Source organism: Saimiri boliviensis, chromosome 8, assembly GCF_048565385.1.
Source record: "Saimiri boliviensis isolate mSaiBol1 chromosome 8, mSaiBol1.pri, whole genome shotgun sequence".
NCBI lineage: Eukaryota > Metazoa > Chordata > Mammalia > Primates > Cebidae > Saimiri > Saimiri boliviensis.
The window spans coordinates 20,875,741-20,898,705 of record NC_133456.1 but is presented as its reverse complement, the minus strand read 5'-3'; the positions used below and the strand labels follow the sequence as shown (position 1 = coordinate 20,898,705).

Here is a 22,965-nt window from a genome sequence, read left to right as displayed (position 1 = left end):
CCTGAGAGAGCTTCTCCAATGCCATTCCACATGCGCTCCTCTGACCCCAGTGAGAACCATCAGGACGAAGACCCCGCAGGCCTTCCAGCCTGGCCTACTGCCCTCTGTCCTGTTTCCTGACCGCTCCCTGCTTCCTTCTGCCCTCGGCCTTTGCCCATGCTCTTCCCTCTGCCTGGCCTGCCCTTTCCTCCCTTTTTGCCTCATCAACTCCTCCTCAATATCTGGTTCTCAGCTCAAGAAGGTCACTTCCTCACCTCATCACTCCAGCCACTTTCTTTTTTACTGCTCTCATTCATTTGCAAGTATTTACTGAGCACCGGCTATGTTCCTGGCACTGGTTGAGCTGCTGGGACACTGAAGAGTATGGACAGACTAAGTCCTTGCCCCTGGGCAGTTTACATTCTAGAGGGAGACATGATAAACACAACTAAAATGTGTGCTGTGACACATTCGACGCAAGCGAGGGAGCAAAACAAGCCAGGGGGGTGGGTGGCGCAGAGGGGAACAAGGGCAGAAGTCAGGGAGAGCCTCACAGGGAAGGTGAGATTTGAGCAAAGGCTGGAAGGACCGAGGAAGGGAGCCACATGGAGAGTGGGGAAGAGTACCCAAGGCAGACAGCAGCAGGTGCAAAGGCCCTGAGGCAGGAGTGTGCCTGGGGTGCTGCAGGAACAGCAAGGAACCCACTGTGACCAGCATGGAGTGAACGAGGGCATAGGAGCTGAGATCAAAGAGGCAGCAAGGGATGCCTGAAAGACAGATGGAGAGAAAACAGTGTAAGGAGCTCCATGCACCCTACTCCCAGCATGCACCTGACTTCCAGCATGCACCCAACCCACAGCATGCACCAACCCATATGCTCTGCATTTAACCCACAGCATGCACCCGACTTCCAGCATGTACCCAACCCACAACATGCACCAATCCATATTTTCTGCACCCAACCCACAGCATGCACCTGACCTCCAGCATGTACTCAACCCACAGCACGCACCTGATCCATACAGCATGCACCTGACCCACGGCATACACCCGACCTCCAGTGTGCACCCAGTCCCCAGCATGCACCTGACCCTCCGCATAAGCAACCCCAGCTTGTGGCCCAAATCCTCTACTTCATTTTCTCTCCTCAGGTCCCCACAACTGGAAAGGTTTAAGGAAAACTCTAGACAGCATGTTATTTAACCCGCACATGACAGTGTATCTCAAATCAATAGGGACATCTAAAAAAAAAAATAACCATAGTATCATTACCACCCTGAGTAAAATCAGCAATTGCCCAATGCAGTCTAATACTCTTCCTGATTCAGATTTCTCTTAAAAACATTTTCCAGCCAGGCTGTGGAGGGAACTTCTGAGAGCGGTGACCACAGGAGCAGGGGCAGGTTTGCACTTTCCTTCAGAACCACCATTGGTGGAAGCTGGTACCAGCTTCATGCCCGTGTGACAGTTGGCGGCACAGCCACCCCTCTCCTCCAGAGCTTAAGCTTCAAGGGAGTCGGAGGCTTGCCTCTTTCTGTCCACCTGACCACCAACCTCAGCACCTGGCTAGGGAAGGGATTAAGTTAATGTGTAGTGGAAAGATGAATGAGTGAATGAATGAATGAATGAATGAGTGAATGAATGACTGAATCCCAAGTCCATTTTATGGTGCTCCAGTAGTTGGGAGAAGCACATGGGTTCAGGAGCTCCATGTCCCCTGGTCAGCCTCCCTGTCCCTCATGTTGTGGTTGCGGTCACCTGATTGCCTCACCCCAGGCCACAGGTCGCAGTCCCCACTAACCTAGACTCTAGGACAGGCCTGCCCAAGGCAACCCCTGACCCGTCGTCAACCTAGCAGGCTCCAGGAAGGTCGCTTATGGGAGAGAGGCTGCACTGTGAGAGGCTGCACTGTGTGGGGCTGCACTGTGTGGGGCTCTACTATTCCCCCTCTGAAATGGGTCTGCTACTTTAAATGCTCCAGTTTACAGGGTAGCAAAGCTGAGACCCGGCCCAGGGCCCACGGGGCCAGTGTGCAGTGGGTCCATCTGGTAACTGCCACCATATGGGCTCCCTTCATGTTTGAGGGTGTGTGAGTGTGTGTGAGCTTGTGTGCCGGGAAGTGTGTGAGCAGGACTGTGTGTGAAGGGCGATGTGTGCATATGTTGTGTAGGGATGGACAGCATGACAAGTACCTGTCTGTGAGCATGTGGGTTGTGCATAACTGCCTGTGATGGTGCACACTGTGGGTATGTGGGCACAGGTGTGAGGGTGTGTGCTTTGAGTGTGCAGTGAGTGTGAAGGTGTAAGCCTGCGGGGGGTTGCATGGGGCTGTGTCTGGGGAGGTTGCATGTGTGTAAGCACATGGGGGGATGACTTTGTGCAAGCCTCACAGGTTACTTGGAGGGGTAGAAGCCTAGAAAGAGATGAGACTGGGGTGAGGGGCTATGTGCCCACAGTTCTTGGGCTCCTACAAGGACCCAAAGTTGGGCAGAGACCAGTTCATGGAGGGCCTCGAGAGCCAGGCAGTGGAATCTCCGCCTCAGCCTCAGGAGCCATAGAGGGCATTTGAGCAGTTGTAACTTGGCCAACACTGAGTTTCAGAAGGTCCCCAATGTAGACCAGGAAAACTCTCTGGTTTGGGTGGAAACCCCTCTTCCTGGACCTCCCAGGCTGCATTCCAGGGGCCCTGTCCTATGGGGTACACCTTTTCCCTGCCATCCACACAGTGTCAGGCGGGAATATTTGCTTGAAGTCAGTGCATCCAGAATGACTTAAAGAATGCACCAAAAAGAAAATACTTCAAATGTTTACAGAAAAAAAAAGCCGTTTTTTCCACTCTTTCATCTGAGTCGCCCAGAGGTATACAGCTGCAGCTGGCTGAAATGCAGCTTTCTGAAGATGGATCGACATGGGGAGGGAGAGGAGAATAGGAGGAGGAGGAGCAGGAGAAAGAGTAGGAGGAGCCTGAAGAGGAGGAGGAGGAGGAAGAGCAGGAGAAGCTTGGGAAGAAGGAAGAGCTTGAGAAGGAGGAGGAGCAAGAGGAGCCCGTGGAGGAGGAGGAGTGGGAGGAGCCTGTGGAGATGAAGGAGTGGGAGAAGCCTGTGGAGGAGGAGGAATGGGAGGAGCCTGTGGAGGAATAGGAGCAGGAGGAGGAGGAGGAGAAGGACGAAGAGCAGGAGAAGCCTGGGAAGAAGGAGGAACCTGTGGAGGAGGAGAAGCCTGCAGAGGAAGAGAAGGAGCAGGAGGAGGGGCGGAGCAAGAGGAGGCAGAGAGGGAGAAGGAGGAACAGGAAGAGCCTGAGAAGGAAGAGCAGGAGGATATTGAGGAGGAAGAATAGGGGGAGGAAGAGGAGGAACATCATCAGGAGCAGGAGAAGCAGGAGCAGGAACAGGAGGGGAGCAGGTGATGGCAGCTCTGCAGTGCCTCTCCTGTGTCGGCATCCACGCTCATTGTCTCCTGGGGTGGGGGTTCCAAGTCTGCCTGCCCACTGAGCTCCACGTTGTCTTCATTCAGTGCCTTGGAAAGGGCCCCTGATGTGGACATTTGCAAGCAGGACAGGTCCTGGGCAGGACTCTGGGGAGACACACCTAAGCAGTGAGGAAGGCAGCCCTGGGCATCGAGAGAAGCTGGCCAGTGAGGCAGCAGCCACAGGGGCTTCTGCTGGTCCCATGAGAAATCTGGAGCTAGGTTAGCCCCATGGAGGCAGGGAGACAGGCCTTTGTGCCCAGCACCAACCAGTCTTTGGCTGGGGGACTGCCCAGGGAGGGGGTCACAGCCTTGGGTGAGACAGCTTCCATTAAAGGAGGGTAGTGCCAAGGAAGAAACTCAGCTGCTAGCCATTAGCTGCAACACTCCCAGCAGCTGCAGAGGGAGTGCCTGGTCCTGAAGGACAGATCCTGGTGGCATGCGACAGTGTCCACTACATAAACTGGCCCAGGGACCATCACCAAGGCCACAAGCCCATCCTAGCCCACCCACCTTCCTTCTATTACACCGCATCACAGCTCCAGAGCCAGACTGCTGGGTTCCAATACCAGTTCCGCGCTTCCCGACTGTCTTGACTGTGGCCAACACTGCCATCCCTTGGCTCCCCAGTCTGCTTATCTGTGAAACGGGCTGATGATGGTCAACCTGCCTCAGAAGGTTTCTGTGTGCATTTGTGTCAGGCACTCGGCACCACAGCTACCTGGGAGGCAGCGGCTTTGATCAGAGGTGGGCATGGATGCTGCCCTTGTGCTGCTCAGTCTGCTGAGAAGTTCAGGCATACACATAGGAAGAAATGACACCAAGCAGCTTGGGCCTAAGGCCAGCGTTGAGCCCTAGGCCGAGAAATTGTCCCCCTGCAGAGCCTTGAACCATGGCACAAGCCTACATCATCACAGCAGTGATTATGAGCACCTCCTTCCCCTGGGACTCTACCTTCAGTCATCTAACCCCCATGCTGCACCACCAGGTGTATTCCATTGAGCTGAGGTCATGAGGAGCCAGGGTCTGGGAGATGGCATAGTCAGGGGTAACAGAGGAAAGTTTGGGTTAAGGATGACCACAGGGGTGAGGGCAGGATTTAGGGAATCCTAAAAAGACCTTGGGGCTGACAACAGTGGGGAGTTCTGACTGTCCTAGAAGGCAGTGTTAGTGGAGAGAGTGAGGCTTGGGGAGAGGCGCCACCAGGCAGGTGCTGTGGTTCGAGGTAGGGAAGCAGTCACAGCTGCCATGTGGTCCATGGACAGGGGGTCCAGCGTGTCAAAGTCCAGCCTGTATCTTCTCCTGCCCTCCAGTCCCAGTTGGATTTCCCTGAGGCAGAGCGGGGTGAGCAGCAGCTAGGGATACCTTTCCCCACATACAGGGGACATTGGACCCATGTGTCACTTGGTTGCTGTAGGGTGGGTGCTTGGAGACAAGAAACGTGAAGAGCTGAGGCACGGGGCACAGAAGAGGAAGCCAGCAGGACTTGGTGACCATCTCCTGCCTCGAGTCTCTGGAGTCTGACCCAAGCATGGCCTTCTGTGGAAACCAAGCCATCAGCCCTCCAGCCTGAGGGTGAGGGGCCTCCACGCCCAGCAAAGCTCCCGCCTGCTTTCTGAGCATCTCCTTGACCAGACCCGCCTTTGCCATGTGGTCAGACTGACTTGGATCTTTTTGGAGAAGGTTGGGGAGAGGGTGGCTGGGGTCTGAGCATAGGAGACAGCGGTACCAGCAATGTGGATGGGAGAGGACGCTGCCGTTCGTGTGAGGGGAGAACAAAGGTAGCTACTGCAAGGGCTGCCTAAAGATGCCCTGGGGCTGCCACGCCAGGTGGCAGCAGCACAGACAAGCTTCAGGCACTGGGGAAGCATTTGCAAAGGACAGGGGTTCTTTGGTGAGTTGACCTGGGTGTGGGAGAAGGCAGAAGAAAGGACAAATGGCTGGGGCTTCAACAGCAGGGCTCCCCAGGAACTCCTAATGACCTCTCGGGGAAATGGTCACTTCCTCACATCTCTGCAGCTGTTGCCCTGCACAGAAATGGACTTGCACCCCACGGACATCTGGGAGAGTATGGACAACTTCAGCCAACCTGCTTCTCTCCTCCCCCTGACCTCCCTGTCTCCCTCTGTCCCCATCTTTTCTCGCCGAGATCACCCTGTGGTGCCTTCATTGGTAGGGAAAACTGAGGCTCGGAGAAGGAAAGGGACTTGCCTGCAGCCACACAGCAGTGTACAGACAGAAGCAGGACCTCCATCCAACGGCTCCTTCCACCCCACAGCGCCGCTCTCCCTGCCTGCCCTTCCAGCCCTGTGCGCGCTCATCCCAGCAGCCACTGCTCAGAATGAGAAAAGTTCCACAGGCTGGGCGCCAGTTCTGTGAGATGCATGGTGCCAGGCCTCAAACAGCTGTCTCGTTTAACCCACTGTTGCCTTTGAAAGGACTTGTCCCTACTTTACAAGGAGGAAAAAATCACTTAGGATGCATTTGGTTGCAAGTAACAGAATGCCTTACTATTACCAAAAGTGGCTTTGATGATAGGAGATTCTTTTTCCTGCAGAATAAAAGTCTGGACGTGGTTTCAGAGGCTCAATAGTCTCTTCTTAGGCCCCGGCTCTTTTCGCCCTTTCACTCTGCCATTGTCACTTTGGCAGCCCCTCGGTCTTGCCTAATGGTCACAAAATCACACTCTGACACCACAGCATCCAAATGTAGAAAGTGAGAAGTTGCTCTCCTGGTTCTCTCTGTTTTTCAGGCGGTGCGTTGTGTTTTCAGCCTCCGTGCTCAGAAGTAGGCCAGCAGCAATGAGGAAATGGAGAGCCAGAGAGTGTATACCATGTTCCCTTGGGCCATTTCCACCATCACCAGCATGTGGTGGCAGGGGTGGGATTTGAACTGAGCTTCTTGGGCAACCTGACCCTACCGTGGTGCCTGCCCTTCTGCTTTAGGCTGCCTTTCGTCACACTGTGCTTTTGTGGAGACTGGTTCTCATTGCCCAGGTCACTGCTCATAACCTGAGGTGCAGGTGGTCCAGAACTGACCACTGTTTGAAGAGGAGCCAGGCTGGCCAACCTCAGAGGGGCTCCAGAGGGGAGGCAGCAGCAGATACCCCGCTAACCCAGAGTCTCGATCTCCAGCCCTCAAGGTCCTGGCCTTCCAAAGGCCTTTTTAGGCATATCAGTCCTTGGCTCCCCAGACCCACTCCATGCCATGTGTGGCTTAAAACCCGTCATTTAGGGGCTGACTATCTGCTTTACAAAGGGCATCTCCACCACCCAGATGAAAGGATTTGTGTTCCAGTTAGGGTACTTCAAGCTGTAATGGATAGAAACCCAACTCAAGCTTGCTTAAGAACAAAGGATATTTGTTAGTTCCTGAAGCGCAATGGTCTTGAGTTAATGAATTCAGGTCCAGCGTGATCCAGGGTGTAAATGATATTCCCAGGACCCAGCTGCATACACGCCTCCCTCACTCCCTCTCTGTTTCTCAGTTCTGCTTTCCTAGTCGGGGCCATTCTCAGCCCCATGTGGTTGCACGATGCCTGTCCACAGCTCTGGCCCCTGCATTCCCCCATGTTCATATCTGGTGGGAGATAACCAACAGAATCCCCACGACCCACTTCAGTTTGACCCTGACTGGTCTGAGTCACCCATCCTTAGCAATGACCAGTGGGGCTACTACAGTGTTGGGGGCTAGGGAAGGCTTCACTGAGGAGTCACTGTTTGCAAAGCTTCAAGGGCTCGCTGGACTTGCTAGAAAATAAAGCATCAAGATAAGGACATCAGGTGCTGGGGTTGGGTGGGGCTGGGACAGAAGGCTCTGCGGAGGAGGTGGCACCGTGGAGGGCTGTGGAGGGCTGGGCTGGGCTGGGCCTGTGGAGATGAATGGGGACACATTCCTGGACGAAGGCAGTGCAGGATCGATCCCGGAGCGCCCAGTGCTTCAGGGTGCCTGCCGTGGGTGCTGGGGACAGGGATGACAGTGAGCAGCGTGTTTAACGCTGGGAAGGAGCTTTTGGTTTTTAAAATTAGATGTCCCTCAGAATGCTATGGAGGGTGGCGAATACTTCCAGCCACAGGAGCACCATGTGGCATGGACCCTATGGGAGCCAGAGGTCGCTGTCTGCCTCCCCCTCCCAAGACTCCTTCCTTCTTCCAGGAAGTTCACCCCCAAGTCACCTGGGCAGCCTGAGGGTCTGGGACAGGCCCAGAAGTGCCGAATTCGATAGTATCTATTTGGCATAATGAATCAAGGAATTTTCTGGAGCCAAGTTTCTCTCCGGGCCCCTCCCAGGCCTGAGAACCCCACCCTGAATAATTCCGGGCTCTGGGCAGCACCTGGTACATTGTTGGCTCTTCCTGGGGGACCTGTCAGAAAGAGATTGATTTTTCTCCCTCCAGTGGTGCAGAAAATCCTTCCTGCTGCTCCAGACAGGTTTGGGGCATGGCTGGGAGGCAGAGAATGCTCTGGGTTGCAGCCCCACCCAACATGGTACAGGAATCCCCTTTACAGACCCCAGCTGCTGCTTACACACATTCCAGGACAGGGAGCTCATTACCTCACCAGCAACCCTCCTGAGCCCTGGTGAGCTTTGTTGGGGAGGTTGGCCTCTCACTGAGCTGGAATCTACTGTTCTGTGACTCCAGCCATCAACTGGGGTCCCAGTTCTGCCTTCTGGACACACAGTCTCTCCTGCTCTCTCTGTCCTGGGTCAGGCCTGCAGAGCATGTGGAGTAGTGACCAGGGACCCCAGAAACTACCTTCTCCAGGCTGAGCAGCTCCAGCTCATTCAATGTGGGTCCTCCAGCCCTCTCCTGTAGACATGCTCTGTTTCTTTCCATCTCCTCAGGCATTCTCCAGTTCTGAAAACTGCATAGCAAGACTATCCCCTCCTTTATTGTTGGCATTAGGCCTTAGTTAATATGGCTCCCGAGTGTTGGCTTTTTAGTAGCCTCTTAGCTCATATTGAACTTGTGGTTACTTTCAATCTTTCTCAGTCTCTCCCATATTGTGATTTTGCAATCAGTTTTTTAGATATCAAAAACTGTAGGTGTTTAGCCCTCTTCTGGCTGGTTTCAGCCACTTGTTTTATTCTGTGCAAGGGACTGAAGTCTGCCTGGCACTTCACTCCTATTATCCTCTGTAGGTGCCTGAGCTGGCTGGAGTCAGATTTCAGTAGCACCAAAAGACCCTTCTACTCCCCAGGTGCCCTTCTTCCCAGCCACTCACTGTGCCTGCAATGTCCTCACGATGTGCTCATATATGCTCTTCCTTAAGCCTGCTCCCTCTTCCGGTTCTCTGCTCTGTTCTCCAGTCTGAAATGCCTTTTCCCCGTCTCCCTGAGTTTGGCCAGTTCTAAGTTATCCCTCCTGTCATCTGACTCCAGCTCAGCCCGGCCTTCTTGGGGGAGGCTTCCCTGAGATGCACACAGGAGCAGCTCCCACAGGTTCAAGTTTCCTTCTCTGTCCCTTTCATTCCTTCACAGAACTTACAGTGTACGATTCGACTCGGGGGAATTACTATTCCATAGCTACTTCTGGTTTGGAATCACAAGCTCAGAGGTGGCAAGGACTGCAAACTCAGGGAAGGTGGGGACTGGAAGCTCAGAGAAGACTGCAACAGCATCTGCTTGTGTCATCATCCTCACGGGGACTCTCCTGCAGGGGTGACGCCAAATAGCACACAGTAGGTGCTCACTGTAAAACAGGTGCATGAGGGAATGTGTGTGTGGACAGACACACCCTAGATCCCATTCCCCTTACAAACACCAGGCAGCACCACTTGCATGCAAGGTTCTTCGTCAGAGGCTGGGAATTTAGAGGTGAATGACCTGGCCTGGGGCCCAATGAGTGTGGCTGGTGGGGTTCTCTGGAAGCAGAGGCTGACATGGAGTTTCAGGTCCCGGCTATTTACTAGGGGTCTGTATACAGGGGAAGAGGAGGAGCAGGGCTGGACGGAGGGAGGACTTGAGCTTGGATGCTGGCCAGCAAAGCCTTGATGGGGAGTGCTGGACTCAGTCCTGCCCATCACAGTGGACTGCCTCTGGCTAAAATGGCCAGACCCTTAAACCCTGACTCTCTCGGTCCCCAGGTGCAGGGCTACACACCCTGAAGGATCTGACAGCTGGAGGCTGTGTGCTAATCACACTTCCAGGCCAGCGGTGTGTTGGAGCCCACTCCGTTGGGCTGGAAGACCCACTACTAAATATTCAGGGATTTGTCAATTGTTGAACTGCCGGTGGCTTAAAGCCAGTCACGGTGGGAGCGTTTACTTTATTCCTCAGAAATTGGGAAACACTACATACCAGGGCTTTTTGTTTTTTTTTTCCGAGAGCCAGTTTGGGCAGCATACCACTACCTGTAGCTATGAAGCAAGTCCTCCCTCGGAGGGCAATTGGGATGCTCTGTCTCTGTGTCCACCACAAAGAACTGCTGGCCTGGGGGGATGCTGACAGATAGGCAGATCATTCCAGTTCGAAGGAGACAAGGACTCTAGCAGTGCAGGCCAGACTCAGAAACCATGAGGGAGTGACTGTCTATCCTGACAATCAGGGAAGGCTTTGTGAGGAGGTGACTTTGTCCTGACATGGCAGAAGATTTAAATACTACAAAAGACAATCCCATGAAAAGTAAGGCTCCTGTTTGTCCACCTGGTCCCCTGGCACTGGTGTCCTCCCCAGAGACAGCTGCTCTTACCAATTCCCCTCATATAATTCCAGAAATACCCTGTGCTCTTACAAGCACACATATATGAGTCTTCTTTCTCATACACACAAGCTCCCATGCTGCAAGCTTTTCTGCACCTTGCTTTGCTCTCTTAACTATGGAGTAGCCCTGGTTAGTAAGAACCACCTCATTCTCTTTAGCAGCTATAGGACATTCTAGCTCCTAGGTGTGCCATAATTTATATATCCAGTCCCCACTGGCAGATCTTCAGATTCTTTTGGCCTTTGGCTCTTTCAGATAAGGCCTCCGTGAGGCTGACATTTTACACAAGCACACGCCTCCCCACAGGGTAGATATTCGGTAGTGGGATTGTGGGGCCATCATCTGCAATGGTGATAAAGATTGGTCTTCCAGATAAGGAATGGCAGGTGCAGGGCTGAGAGACATGGAAGGGTGAGCTTGTTCAAGCGAAGGTGGCTGCTGCGGAGAGAGCACGGGCCTGGAGGCCAGGAGGGTGGGGCCCGGCTCCGTCCTGCCGCAGAGGAGCCAGGTGTATCCACTGTGGTCATGGCTGGATGCCACAGGCACACTCAGACTGGGAAATTAAGGAGTGTTTAGAAAGAGACCGATGTCCAACAACCGATGGATAAAATGTGGCATACCTGTACCATGTTATGTTATTCAGCCGTGAAAAGGAAGAGAATTCGGACACATGCTATATGTGCAGACCCTGAAAACTTCATGCTGAGTGAAGGAAGCTAGACACACAAAATGCCACATACTGCGTGATTCCATTTATAAAATACATCTGTCTAGAACAGACACATCTACAAAGACCACAGGTAGATTAGAGGCTGTCTGGGACTGGGAAGAGGGGAAATGGGGAGTGACTGGAATGGGTAGGGGGTTTCTTTTGCGGGGGTGACTAAAATGTTCCAGAATTAGATTGTAATGATAGTTGCATAACTCTGAATATGCTAAAAACCATTGAACTGCACACTTTCGATGAGTGAATTGTATGGTATGTGAATTGTACTGCAGTAAGCTATTTTTAAAATGAAAGAGTTTGCTAATAAAACAGGACAAAGGTAAAGGAACCCAACGAGATGGTGCAGCACCCTGGAACTGGCTACACTGGGGAGCCATTACTCCTTAGGCCTGAAGACAGGGGAGGCTGAGCTGCTAGAGTCCAGGGGGCTGTATAGACAGGACTTCCCAGCAGGAGCTGTGCCCTTTGATAGGGGAATGCAGACATCTTGAAGGGCCCAGCAGGTAGCAAGCAGGGCGAATAACTCTTAGAACTTTCCTCCAGTCCTCTGATTTCCTGCCAGTGCCTTCCACTGGCCAAACCATCTGAAAGGGCCTACTGAGGCCAGACACCAGATTCACAGATTTACTTCCTCATTTATTTTTCGCATGTATTGTGAAATCTCAGGATCACAAGATGGCAAAATGGCAAACTCTAGCAGTTTCATGCAGCTGGTCTTTAACCTGCAACCCAATGGTGCAACCGCCAACACAAAATACTGACATTCTGCCACTGCTCCAAGCCCCTTGATTGTCCCCCTGCCTTGCCAAGGCTTTTTCCTGAATCCTCTTGACTTCATCTGTATCCACCAATGGGGGGTTGATGCCTGGCTATCCTTGCAGGGCCCGTGGGACTCTGAACATTCAACTGACAATTGCTCAGGCCTGGGACACACTGTTTGTGGAGTGATTTGAATGCACTCTGTTGGTGAATTGTCTTCAGGCATTTTCTGCACACCTGCTGTGTGCCAGGCTCTGGGAAGCTGCACGGAGCCATGTTATCTTAAAGCCTGAGCCTGAAAGCCGTCAGAGCTCCTGACACTTAAGCACAGAGCCCAGGCTGTTCAAGTGGGGAAGGAGCTCAGAAGGTCCCTCAGGCAGCTCAGAAGCCTGGCCTCGAGCAGCGGGGTGCAAAGAGTGTAGCTTTGTCCCTCATACACTTCCTCTGCTGTTGTTCCCTGCCTTGGGGAGAGGGCTGAGTGCCCATCTGGTGACCAGCCCTGGCCAGGCAGCTATGATTATGCCTGGCTTAATGTGGACATAATGCAGTCACTGCAGCTCTCAAAATGCAGAGTGTGCAGGGCTAGCGGGAGGGATGTCACCTGATTGGGGCCCATTCAATACTACCACAATGTCAGGCCATCAGTGGCCTCAGAGGAACAGGGAGGCCACATCAGGGGCCAAGAGGGCAGAAGGGACAGCGACTCCCACCCAGGACCCGGGAGCCGCCTTCTGCACTGGGGCCATTGCTTAGGACCCGCCACAGTAGAAACCCTTGGTATCACAGACGTGGAAACACACAAACCTTGGTATTGCTTTCCCATGAGAACCTTCCAGGGGCTTCCCATTGCCTTTAAGAAAACAACTTTACTGAGGTATAATTCACACGTCATACAGTGTCACCACTTAAAGTGTGCAATTCAGTGGCTTTTAATATATACTCACAGGTATGTGCATCACCACAATCAATTTTACATCTTTTTCGTCACCTCAAAAAGAAGCTTTTACCCGTTAGCCACCACTCCCCATTCCCATCTTCCCCCAGCCACTAATATCTCACATGTCATTATGGATTTGCCTATTCTAGGCATTACATCTAAATGCAATCACACGACATGTGGCCTTTTGCGTCTGGCTACTTTCACTTAGCATATAATGTTTCCAAGGCTCATCCGTGTTGTAGTGTGCGTCAGTACTTCACTCCTTTTTATGGCTGAATAACATTCCATTGTATACCTCATTTTGTTTATCAATTAATAGTTGATGGAGTTATGCCCTCATGTTTTAGCTGTTGTGAATAATGCTGCTGTGAGCAATCATATACTCATTTTATTGTGGGCATATGTTTCCATTTCTCTTGGGCATACACTTAGGAGTGGAATTGTTGAGTCACACACTCTGTGACTAACTTTCTGAGAAGCTGCCAGACTGTCTTCCAGGGTGGCTGCCTCATTTCAGATGCCTGCTGACAGTGCAGGAGGGTTCTGATGGCTTCACACCCTCGCTGACACCTGTTATTGTCTTAGCCTCCTTGTGAGCATAAATGAGCATCTGGTTGTGGTTCCAATTTGCCTTTCCCTGGGGACCAGTGCTACTGAATATCTTCTCATGTGCTTGTTGGCCGTTGATTGTACCCACTGCATTTTTATAAATTGAGATATTGCTTATGTGAAAAAGGTGCACAGAGCACCCCTGTTCACTTAAAAGAATAGTTACAAAGCATGATCCATGCAACCATAACCCACATCAAGGAGAATATTGTCAGGACCCGCAGAAGACCACTGGGTGCTCCTGGCCAACCGCAGCCCCTCCCCACCCTGGGGCCGACCTTGTCTTGATATTGGTGGATGGACTCCTAAACAATACAATCCAGTTCTGCCTGCCTTTGAACGCGATCCAAATGAAATCACTCTGCGGAAATGATTTCTGACTTGCTTCTTTCCCTCCACACTGTGTTTCTGAGTTAGTCCCTGTCAGTGTGGCTTGCTAGAGCTGTTCATTGTCACTGCCCTATTGTGTTCCATTGAAATGCACACGCTGTGGTTTCTCCACTCACTGTGGATGGTCATCTGGATGGTGCCCAGGTCAGAGTGATTATGAACATTGCTGTGTGGACATTCTTGAACCTGTTTCCTTTGCACACACAGTGTAAATCTCTAGAGTATATGTCTTGGAAATGGAAGGTCTGAGTCATAGGCATGTGGATCTTCAGCCTTACTAGATACTGGAAAAGGGGTTTCCAACATATGTGTACCACGTGTGTCTGAGCATTCCAGGTGCTCCGTATGCTCGCCAACACTCACTATTGTCAAAATCCATTTTGAGCATCCCCCAGGCATCTCTGCATTGAAGCCTCCAGCTCAGCTGGGCCTGAGTGCATCCGAAACAGCTGCCTAGCTCTGCCCCCAGTTGTGTCATCACACCTCCAAGTCTTTGCTCTTTCTCTTACCACTTAAGCCAAGGCAGAAAGACAGGCTGGACATTTGGGAACTATCCCCTCACTGACAACCAAAAGGGATATCTATGTTGTTTTGGGGACACAGCCTGCATTTGAAGGGGCTGCTCATCCATTGTGGGCTGCATGTATGGGGGTTCTGGGACAGTGCTGCCTACAGGAGGTGTTCTGTGATGCCAGGTGTTCTGGAACCAGAGCCTTCAACCAGCCAGTCCTGTTCCTGAACACCCTGGATGCCTGTGGCATCACTGGCTCATTGACTGTAGATACTGAGGTTGAAATGTGGTGGCGCTCCCTCCCTGGTGGTTCTGTTGACCAAATACTGGTCACCACTCCTGGAAGCAGAGGTCTCAGGGCTAGGAGGACCCTGAACATGGACCCAATTTTCGGAGACAGGGACTTAATCTTTTCACCTCGGAATCCCCAGCATCCTGAACAGGTCTAGGGCCAGAGGCGAGGCCAGTGAGTGTTTCTTGAATGTCTGATTCTGTTTCAGCACCCTGATTTTGGCAGAAAAGATGGAATTGTCTTCCCTATATGTTAGAGTTAAGGAAACTGAGGCCCAGAAAAGAAGCACCACATGGAAACTAAGTGGCCAGCAGGCACTGAACTCACCCCTCAGCTCCAAGTCCCTTGCCTCAGACTGTCTCATAGACCAGCTCTGAGACTTAGTTGAGCCGCAAAGGTTTTTTTTCTGTAAGAAGGAGTCATAATCATACTAGCTTCATGGACTTAATAAGATGCCAAACATAAAGGCATGGGCCAGTGTGTGTGCAGGGGGTTAACAAATGTCCACTCAGTTACCCCTTCATCCATTCATTCTTTCATGATATAACAGGCAAAAGCAATCTGACAACCTGAATGAAGGATGATGGAAATGCTCATACACAGTGACCAAGCAGCTGTGCTCACCGGGAAATCCCCATCTCCATGCCTGGTACCCAGTAGAAGCTCCATTCGTGTCTTAGGATGGAGGAGGAAGGAAGAGAAGCTTTAGTCCCAAAGATGTTTCTTTGTAGTTGAAAAAGGAAGAAAGGGACGGAGGGAGGGAGGAAGGAAAGCAAGATAAAGAAAGAAAAACAATTTTTAAAGTACTCTAAATAAGTACCCTAAAAACAACCTGAATATCCTGTACACTGGGTAAAATCTTGCCTTCTCATATTGCTGGGCTATTCTAAAACAAAGGTATGCAAAATATGGCTCATGGCCCAACTCTAGTCCACTGTCTTCGTAAGTGAATAAAGTTTAAATGAAGAACATCCACTAGTCAATTCTTGAACTTCATATAAGTGGAATCATAAAGTATGTCCTCTTTGGTGTCCAACTTCTTTCACTCAACATTGCCTCTCAAAGATCCAGTCTTTGTGCATGTGTGAGCAATCCATTTGTTCTTCTTGCTGTGTAGTATTTTGTTGTATGAGTATAATTAAGCTGTACTGTTATCCTCATTCTACATAAGCGGAAACTGCTGCACAGAGGGCTGACGTGGCTTGCACAGCACAAAGGCTTGAGTGAGAGGGCCTGGAATCCAGGTCTGAGTTTCCTACACCAGAAAGAAAACTCAAGTCAGACCCAGGTGGGGCAGGGGTGGGGCGGGCTGGGGGCTGCTCTTGGCCTTGGCGTGCAGTGACCTGTGCTGTGCTCTTCCCTGCCCTCCCCTGCAGATCCTGGAGGAGAACATGAAGCTGGAATGTAAGTGCCACGGCGTATCAGGCTCGTGCACCACCAAGACGTGCTGGACCACACTGCCACAGTTTCGGGAGCTGGGCTACGTGCTCAAGGACAAGTACAACGAGGCCGTACACGTGGAGCCCGTGCGCGCCAGCCGCAACAAGCGGCCCACCTTCCTGAAGATCAAGAAGCCACTGTCCTACCGCAAGCCCATGGACACGGACCTGGTGTACATAGAGAAGTCGCCCAACTACTGCGAGGAGGACCCGGTGACCGGCAGCGTGGGCACCCAGGGCCGCGCTTGCAACAAGACGGCCCCCCAAGCCAGCGGCTGTGACCTCATGTGCTGTGGGCGTGGCTACAACACCCACCAGTATGCCCGAGTGTGGCAGTGCAACTGTAAGTTCCACTGGTGCTGCTATGTCAAGTGCAACACGTGCAGCGAGCGCACGGAGATGTACACGTGCAAGTGAGCCTCGTGTGCACACCACCCTCCTGCTGTAAGTTAGATTGCTGGGAGGACCGGACCATTTCCAAGCTGCGGGCTCCCTGGCAGGTCACTGCCTGGATCTTCACAGGGAACCACAGGAATTCTGAGCTTGTCTTTTCTGCTGAGGAGGGTACTTTTCCTGGGTTTCCTGCAGGTATCTGCGGGAAAAAAATCTCTCAGAGCCCTCAGCTATTCTGTTCCACACCCAATGCTGCTCCACCCTCCCCCAGACACAGCCCAGGTCCCTCTGCGGCTGGAGTGAAGCCTTTTGCAGCAGGAACTCTGGACCCCTGGGCCTCACCATAGCAATATTTAACAATTTATTCTGATAAAAATAATATTAATTTATTTAATTAAAAAGAATTCTTCCACCTCGTCGGGATCCGTTTTCTGCAATCAAAGTGGACTGCTTGCTTTCCTAGCGGGATGATTTTGTTGCTAGGACGAGGAGCCGTGTAAAACTGTACATAACTCTTCTTTATGCAGACATTTCTACTAGTTGATTTTGCAAGTACCTGCCCCCCCCCCCACAGCACTAGATGTTTAAGTACAAGAGCAGGCATCCTTTATACATATATAGATCTATATACACACACATTTATATTTTTTTGCTGTTTGCTGCTACTTATCCAGAAATTTAAGCTGGTCTAGATTTGGAGATGTTTTTTCCAGAGTATGTTTCCCATCCTTTTGCCCCGCTACCCCCACCAAGTTCAAATGTCACCATTAGAAAAATCCAGTTTGGAATATATAGAGAGGAAAAATAATAATAAATTCCCAGCAGTTTCCATCTTTCGGAAAGTGAGCCACTGGATAAGAGAGAATATTTTGTAAGAGACTATTTTTATATGAATATTTTATTTATATTGAGTCTGCTGTATCATTTCACGGCCTGTGCTTTTTCTTAATTCTGGTACTCAATTTGGGGTAAGGAGGGGCAATGCCTGGGTGTGGGGTCAGGCCTCATGGGACCCCTCACACAGCTGGATTCTTGAGTTCGGTTTGCCAAGTGGGCACAAGCTCCCCCTGGATGCCTGGGGTTGAGGCGTCATCTCATCTGTGTTAGCCGGGAAAGGAATCAAATCCCCAGCCTCAGCCTGTTAAGCTCAGACCTTTCAAGCAGGGCCTCTGAGTAGTGGCCTCAAAATGAGTCACTGTGGTGGGTGGTCATAGTGCCCGTCACAGGGACTTGGCCGTCATCATGCAGCAGAGGCCTGCTCAGGGAGCCCCACACCTCACCAAGACACCTGCCATTGCCTACGTGTCCTGGAAGGTGAGATGCAGTCCTCAGATGAGGGGCCAAAAAAAAGGTGGGGTGAGGGGCCGATGAGCAGCTGGGCCCAGTGGGGCTTCCTGGATATCCTGCTCCTAAGGCCAAGCAGCAGGGAGAGGTGTGAGTGAGCCCACTTTGCTTTGGGTCCAGCTATGCCCAGAGCCTCAGCGTGAAAGCTGTCCTCCAGCAGGCTGGGGGTGTTCTAATATGTGTCCATTTGCATTTCTGTGTGTGCGTGTGTCCTTAGGGACTTGGAGGTAGCCACATGACTTGATGCCTTCCAGTGCCTCTGCTGTGCTCCTGTGTATATGTGTTTGTGTGTTTCCAGGCTACCCAAGTGTCTCTTTCTCTCCATGTGCCTGGGAGATCAGGTCTCAGGCATGGAGCTGCGTGCTTTTGTATCTGCTGCTCCCCAGGGTCTCTGCTTGCATGTGGGGGCTGGTGGTGTGAGGCAGACAGCAGAGACTGTGTGTGATTGTGTTGAGCCACCAAGAGATGGCACCTCTGAACTCTGTCCCCACAGCCATGGGTGAAAATCAGATGCCTCTGAGACCACAGCCCCATGGCCCCACCTGCTAGGAGCCCTTCAGTATCTAGGTTGTGTCTGATTCCTCAATGTCCACACTGAGCCTGGATCACAGCATGGGCAAATAAAAGTGACTGGATGGTTGCTTGGTTTCTTCCGTTGGACCTTTTCCCCCTCATTTTTCTTTTACTTGGGTGTCTGGAGGAGTGGGCATGTGAAGGAGCCATGGAGTGAATGGTTGGAGGTAGGTAAATGGGTGAATGTATAGATGAATAAGCAGGTGGGCGGGTAGATGAATAAATGGATGGATGGATGGATAGATGGATGGATGAAGGGATAAACAGATGGGTAGATGGATAGATAAGTGGATGGATGAATGGATGAATAGATAGGAGAGTAGGTGAGTGGATGAAGTAGGTACACCTACAGATAGGTAGGTGAGGAGTTTCTTGGGAGTCCACAGGTCACATTTTATCTTTGCCTTGGAAAACCTACTGGGTCTGCCATGAGCAGGGTGGCTTCCCAATCCTGCAACACTTCTGCTTCAGACCTCCTTAGCACCTGGGAATGGGGGAGATTCTGACCAGCCTTTCCAGATGAGTGTTCATTCTAATTATGTAACAACCTCAGAAGAGTCATTCTTGTGTCCTTCCTCACTGTAGGTTCCCAACCCTGGGGCCTGCCCTCTATCTGGGTACCCTACTCAGCTGTGCTCTGAGCCCCAGTTTCTCCACCTGTGAAATCAGAATAATAACACCTACCTCACAGGGCTGTTGTGAGGACCCTCCCAGTAATGACTGTATGGAACTTTGAGTTGCAAAGCAATGGATGAATGCAAAATATTATTAATTATTATTATCACTATTCTCTCCACAACTATGGGATTCTTCAAACATGGCTTATGGTAATAAATATTTGGTTCTGTGTTGGGCAGAGGTATCCACCAGCCCCTCTGGTCTTTTCCTAAAGTGGCTTTTCAACAAAACTGACATTACAAAGGCCAAAATTGTTAGAGGCTGAATAAAACATCAGAAAGCCCAGGACTATAGTGATGAGAAAGCAGATGCCTGGGGTCTTAGCAGGAACCCAGTCTCAGAAAGTGAGATGCTCAACACAAGGACATTTTTGCCACATGGGAATGTGTGCCTCTACCTGGTCAAATCCTCTGATTTTTCAAGAAAGGACAAACATCCAGGTTTTTAAGTAAAATCTCCCACTTTTCAATACTTTGACAAACACCATGAGGATGCAGCAAAACATGACTGCAGGCTGAACTTGGCCTTTATGCTACCAGCATACAGTCTCTGACTTGGGCCCATCTCTTGTTTTAGAATTGGAGAAACTGAGGCCCAGAAAGGGGCAGGGCTTTACTCAAGGCCACAAAGCAAGTCTGGCAGAAAGAAAACCAAGCCCAGGATGTGTGCCTCCCCAGGATGGTCTTGCACCAACATAGTGCACTGATGGAGGCAGCAAAATAATTTGAGGGAGGGGGTTAAGAGGGATAAAATTCCTACATACACACACACACACACACACACACACACACACACAGGGGTTGGGGTGAGGACTTGAATTTAAAACTAGCTCAGGACTTCATGGAGCAGGAACCAGGCTTTCACAAAAGCCCTGAGGAGATTAGCCAGTGCCTGAACCCCTCTGCAGAGGGTGCCCTGCCAGTTAGCAAGGGAGCCCCTCTGCAAGACCTGGGTCAGAACAGACCTGGGGAGGCTTTTCCCACCCAAGGTCAGGATAGTTTTGGGGAGGCTTTTCCACCCAAGGTCAGGACAGTCCTAGGGAAGCTTTTCCCACCTGAGGTCAGGACAGTCTTGGGGAGACTTTTCCACCCAAGGTCAGGACAGTCCCGGGGAGGCTCTTCCCACCTGAGGTGGGGCTGTCCCCTGCACACATCAAGTCCAAGACTTGTTTTCTCAGCCCCTAGGAAGCCTCTTGCTTCCACTTTACAGATGACAACCAGTCTCAGTTTGTTACCTCTTGCTTCTGGATGGTGGGGCCTTGAAGAGGTGAGCAGTCTCCTCCAGGTCTCCCTGCTTCCACTCATACCCCAAGCTCTGGCCAGACCTCCAAGCTCTGCCAGACCAAACCACATCATACCTACCACCAGCCATGGCTTCCCATTGTCCTGTAGGTGACCAGTCTCACCTCTTTAAGGACCCACCACCCAGAAGCAAGGGAAGGAAGACTATCGTTTGGACTGTCCCACATCATCTGAGCCATCATCACCTGAGCCTTCCACCACCTCAAACAGAGGCTTGAGGAAGATGGAAAGAAAAGGTTCAGGCTGTAGACCACACAGGTTGTCCACACCAGATGCAGATTGCCATTGTCAACTTCCTCCCCATCACCAGGTACATTCAACAGGCTGCCAAGCTCTGGCAGTTTCTCCCTGGGGCATCTCATGAGTTTTCTCACTGCCCATCACCTCCTTTGGCCACCATTTTCTCTTTCAGGTGAGAACCTGAAAGAATGCCAAGGCCTCCTCCATGTCTCCCTGCTTCCACTCATACCCCAAGTTCTGGCCAGACCACCAAGTTCTGGCCAGACCAACCCACACCATAGCTACTACCACCCACAGCTTCCCATTGTCCTGTAGGTAAAGTCCAAGTTTCTTATCCCAGTGACCCATTCTTATGCAAATGACCTTGCACCTGCCATGCTGGCAGCCTTTTGCACAGCAGTAGTAGCTTATTTCCTGCCACTTAGGAGACAAGCACTCTGCCAGACAAGGTTCTAGCTGTTCTCATGCCCTCTCTCTCATCACCACACCCTATTTGTCTCCAGCACAGAATCACAGTGGTCCCATGTCCCTGTACATATTGTCCTTTGCTGTCCCTTCTGCCTGGAGCACTCACCTTTTTTTCTCCCACCTGAAAAACTCCTCTGAAGATGCCTCTGAAGAGTCTGTTTGTGCTGCTGCAGGGAGGATGAGACCCGGGGCCACCCACATGCAACCCTTGCCCACACTCTCTCCCTGGCCTGCTAGAATCAGACCACACTCCCTGATGGTGCTCCAGAGCCTGCTACAGGACCCATTCACATGAAAAGTCACTGACAGGCACAGGACTGGAGCCCATGTCCCAGGCTCGATGACCAGGCTCCTTTCCTGCTTATGGATTTATGTCAGTGAGCTATGGCTGAATAACAAACTACCCCCAAACTCACTGCCTCCAGACAATATGGATTGATGAGTCCATGGGTGTGCTGGGCACTTCTAGTTTCTACTGGGCTCTCTCATACACCTATGGTCAACTATGGGTCATGTAGGTGGTCCTGCTGAGTTTAACAGAACCTTCCACGTATTTTTGGGATCAGCTGTCTACAGGCTGTTCTAGGATGGCTTCTGCTAGGAAGACCAGGGCCTCTTTCTCATGGTCTCATCCTTCAGCAGGCGGGCCCAAGCTGGTTTCCATCAGAGAGGAAGTACTCCTAAAGTGGGAACAGTTGCTGCAAGCCTTCTTGAGGACCTGGCTCAAAGCATCACTACACTTAGTTCCTCCATGTCCTACTGGCAAAAGCAAGTCTGGGCCAGCCCAGATTCAAGGTATAGGGACGCAGATGCCACCTCTTACCAGGAAGACCTGCCCAGCTACATAGTAAAGGGTATGGGAACAGGGAAGGGAATGAGTTCCCAGAACTCAACCATGGGATAGAAGACATTTAATCAGAAGGAGAGCTCCTTAGCACCGATGCTGTGGTGGGGACACAGCACTCTGCTATGTGGATCCCGGAGCCTCAGCTGCTCACCCTGACAGCTGTGCAGCCCTGGAGTCAGTAGTGGGTCTTGTCTTCCTCTGCTCCATTCAGCAGCAAGTCCCATTGATGCAACCTCAAACTCTACCCAAATCTGAGCCCTCTCTGTCTGCACAGCCACCAGCCATTCATGGATCTGAGTCTGGCTGGCTTTTGCTTGATTTTTGTTTTTTTGAGACAGAGTTTCTCTCTTGCCACCCAGACTGGAGTACAGTCATGTGATCTGGGCTCACTGCAACCTCCACCTCCAGGTTCAAGCAATTCTCCTGCCTCAGCCTCTGGAGTAGCTGAGATTACAGGCACCCACCACCACGCCCAGCAAATTTTTGTATTTTTAGTAAAGACAGGGTTTTGCCATGTTGGCCAGGCTGGTCTCGAACCCCTGACCTCAGGTAATCTGCCCACCTTGGCTTTCCAAAGTGCTGGGATTGCAGGTGTGAGCCACTGCACCCAGCCTTGGCTGGCTTTTTGCCACTCCTAGTTCCTCTTGTTCTTGGCCATGTGACTGGGTTCTGGATGATGAAGTAGAGGCCATGTACTCCACTTCCTGGCCCATCGACACCCCCCACACTCCTTACCCATGTGGGCCACGGGGTGCCAACTGTGAAGCCACAGAGGGAAGGGCCCTGGGTTCCTGATTGGCCAAGTAGAGGAAAGTCAACCTGCTGGTCAGGAATATCCACAGGTAAGAACTACATGGCTGGGATCCAGGAGTTAGTCTAGTACATCACAGAGCCCCTTCCTATCTTCCTATCCGGGATCCAGCTACTAGGACCTTCCCCCTCCTTCTGTTCCTCTAACAAGCCAGCTTCCACCCTGCCTCTGGGCCTGCGCACATGCTGCTCCCTCTGGTCATCATATGGCCGGCTCTTTCTTGTTAATAGGGCTCATATCAAATGCCAACACTTCAGGATATACTCACAACCAACCTGGCTCCCAGTGCCCCCTCACCTACTATTTTTGTTTCTCTGTGGCTCTTACCACTATCTGAAATGATACTTCTCATTAGTTAGAGGTTATACAGTATAGTGATTAAGAGCATGGACCTGGCTCTATTTACTGGCTGTGTGGCTTGGGGCAAGTAACTTAACATTTCTGTGCCTGTATTTCATCATTAGTAAAATGGGAAGAGTAATGGGATTATCACAG

The 22,965-nt window shown here is 51.4% G+C and overlaps 1 protein-coding gene across 1 annotated transcript in view; it reads left to right on the top strand.

The window, feature by feature from the left end:
* Positions 1-18,192, top strand: part of WNT7A (Wnt family member 7A) — a 61,172-nt gene extending 42,980 nt beyond the window's left edge. The window contains exon 4 of the mRNA XM_003926178.4: positions 15,753-18,192. Within this exon, the coding sequence (XP_003926227.1) occupies positions 15,753-16,232 (480 nt within the window). The 3' untranslated portion in view covers positions 16,233-18,192. The remainder of the gene's footprint in view (positions 1-15,752) is intronic.
* Positions 18,193-22,965: the final 4,773 nt, after the last annotated feature.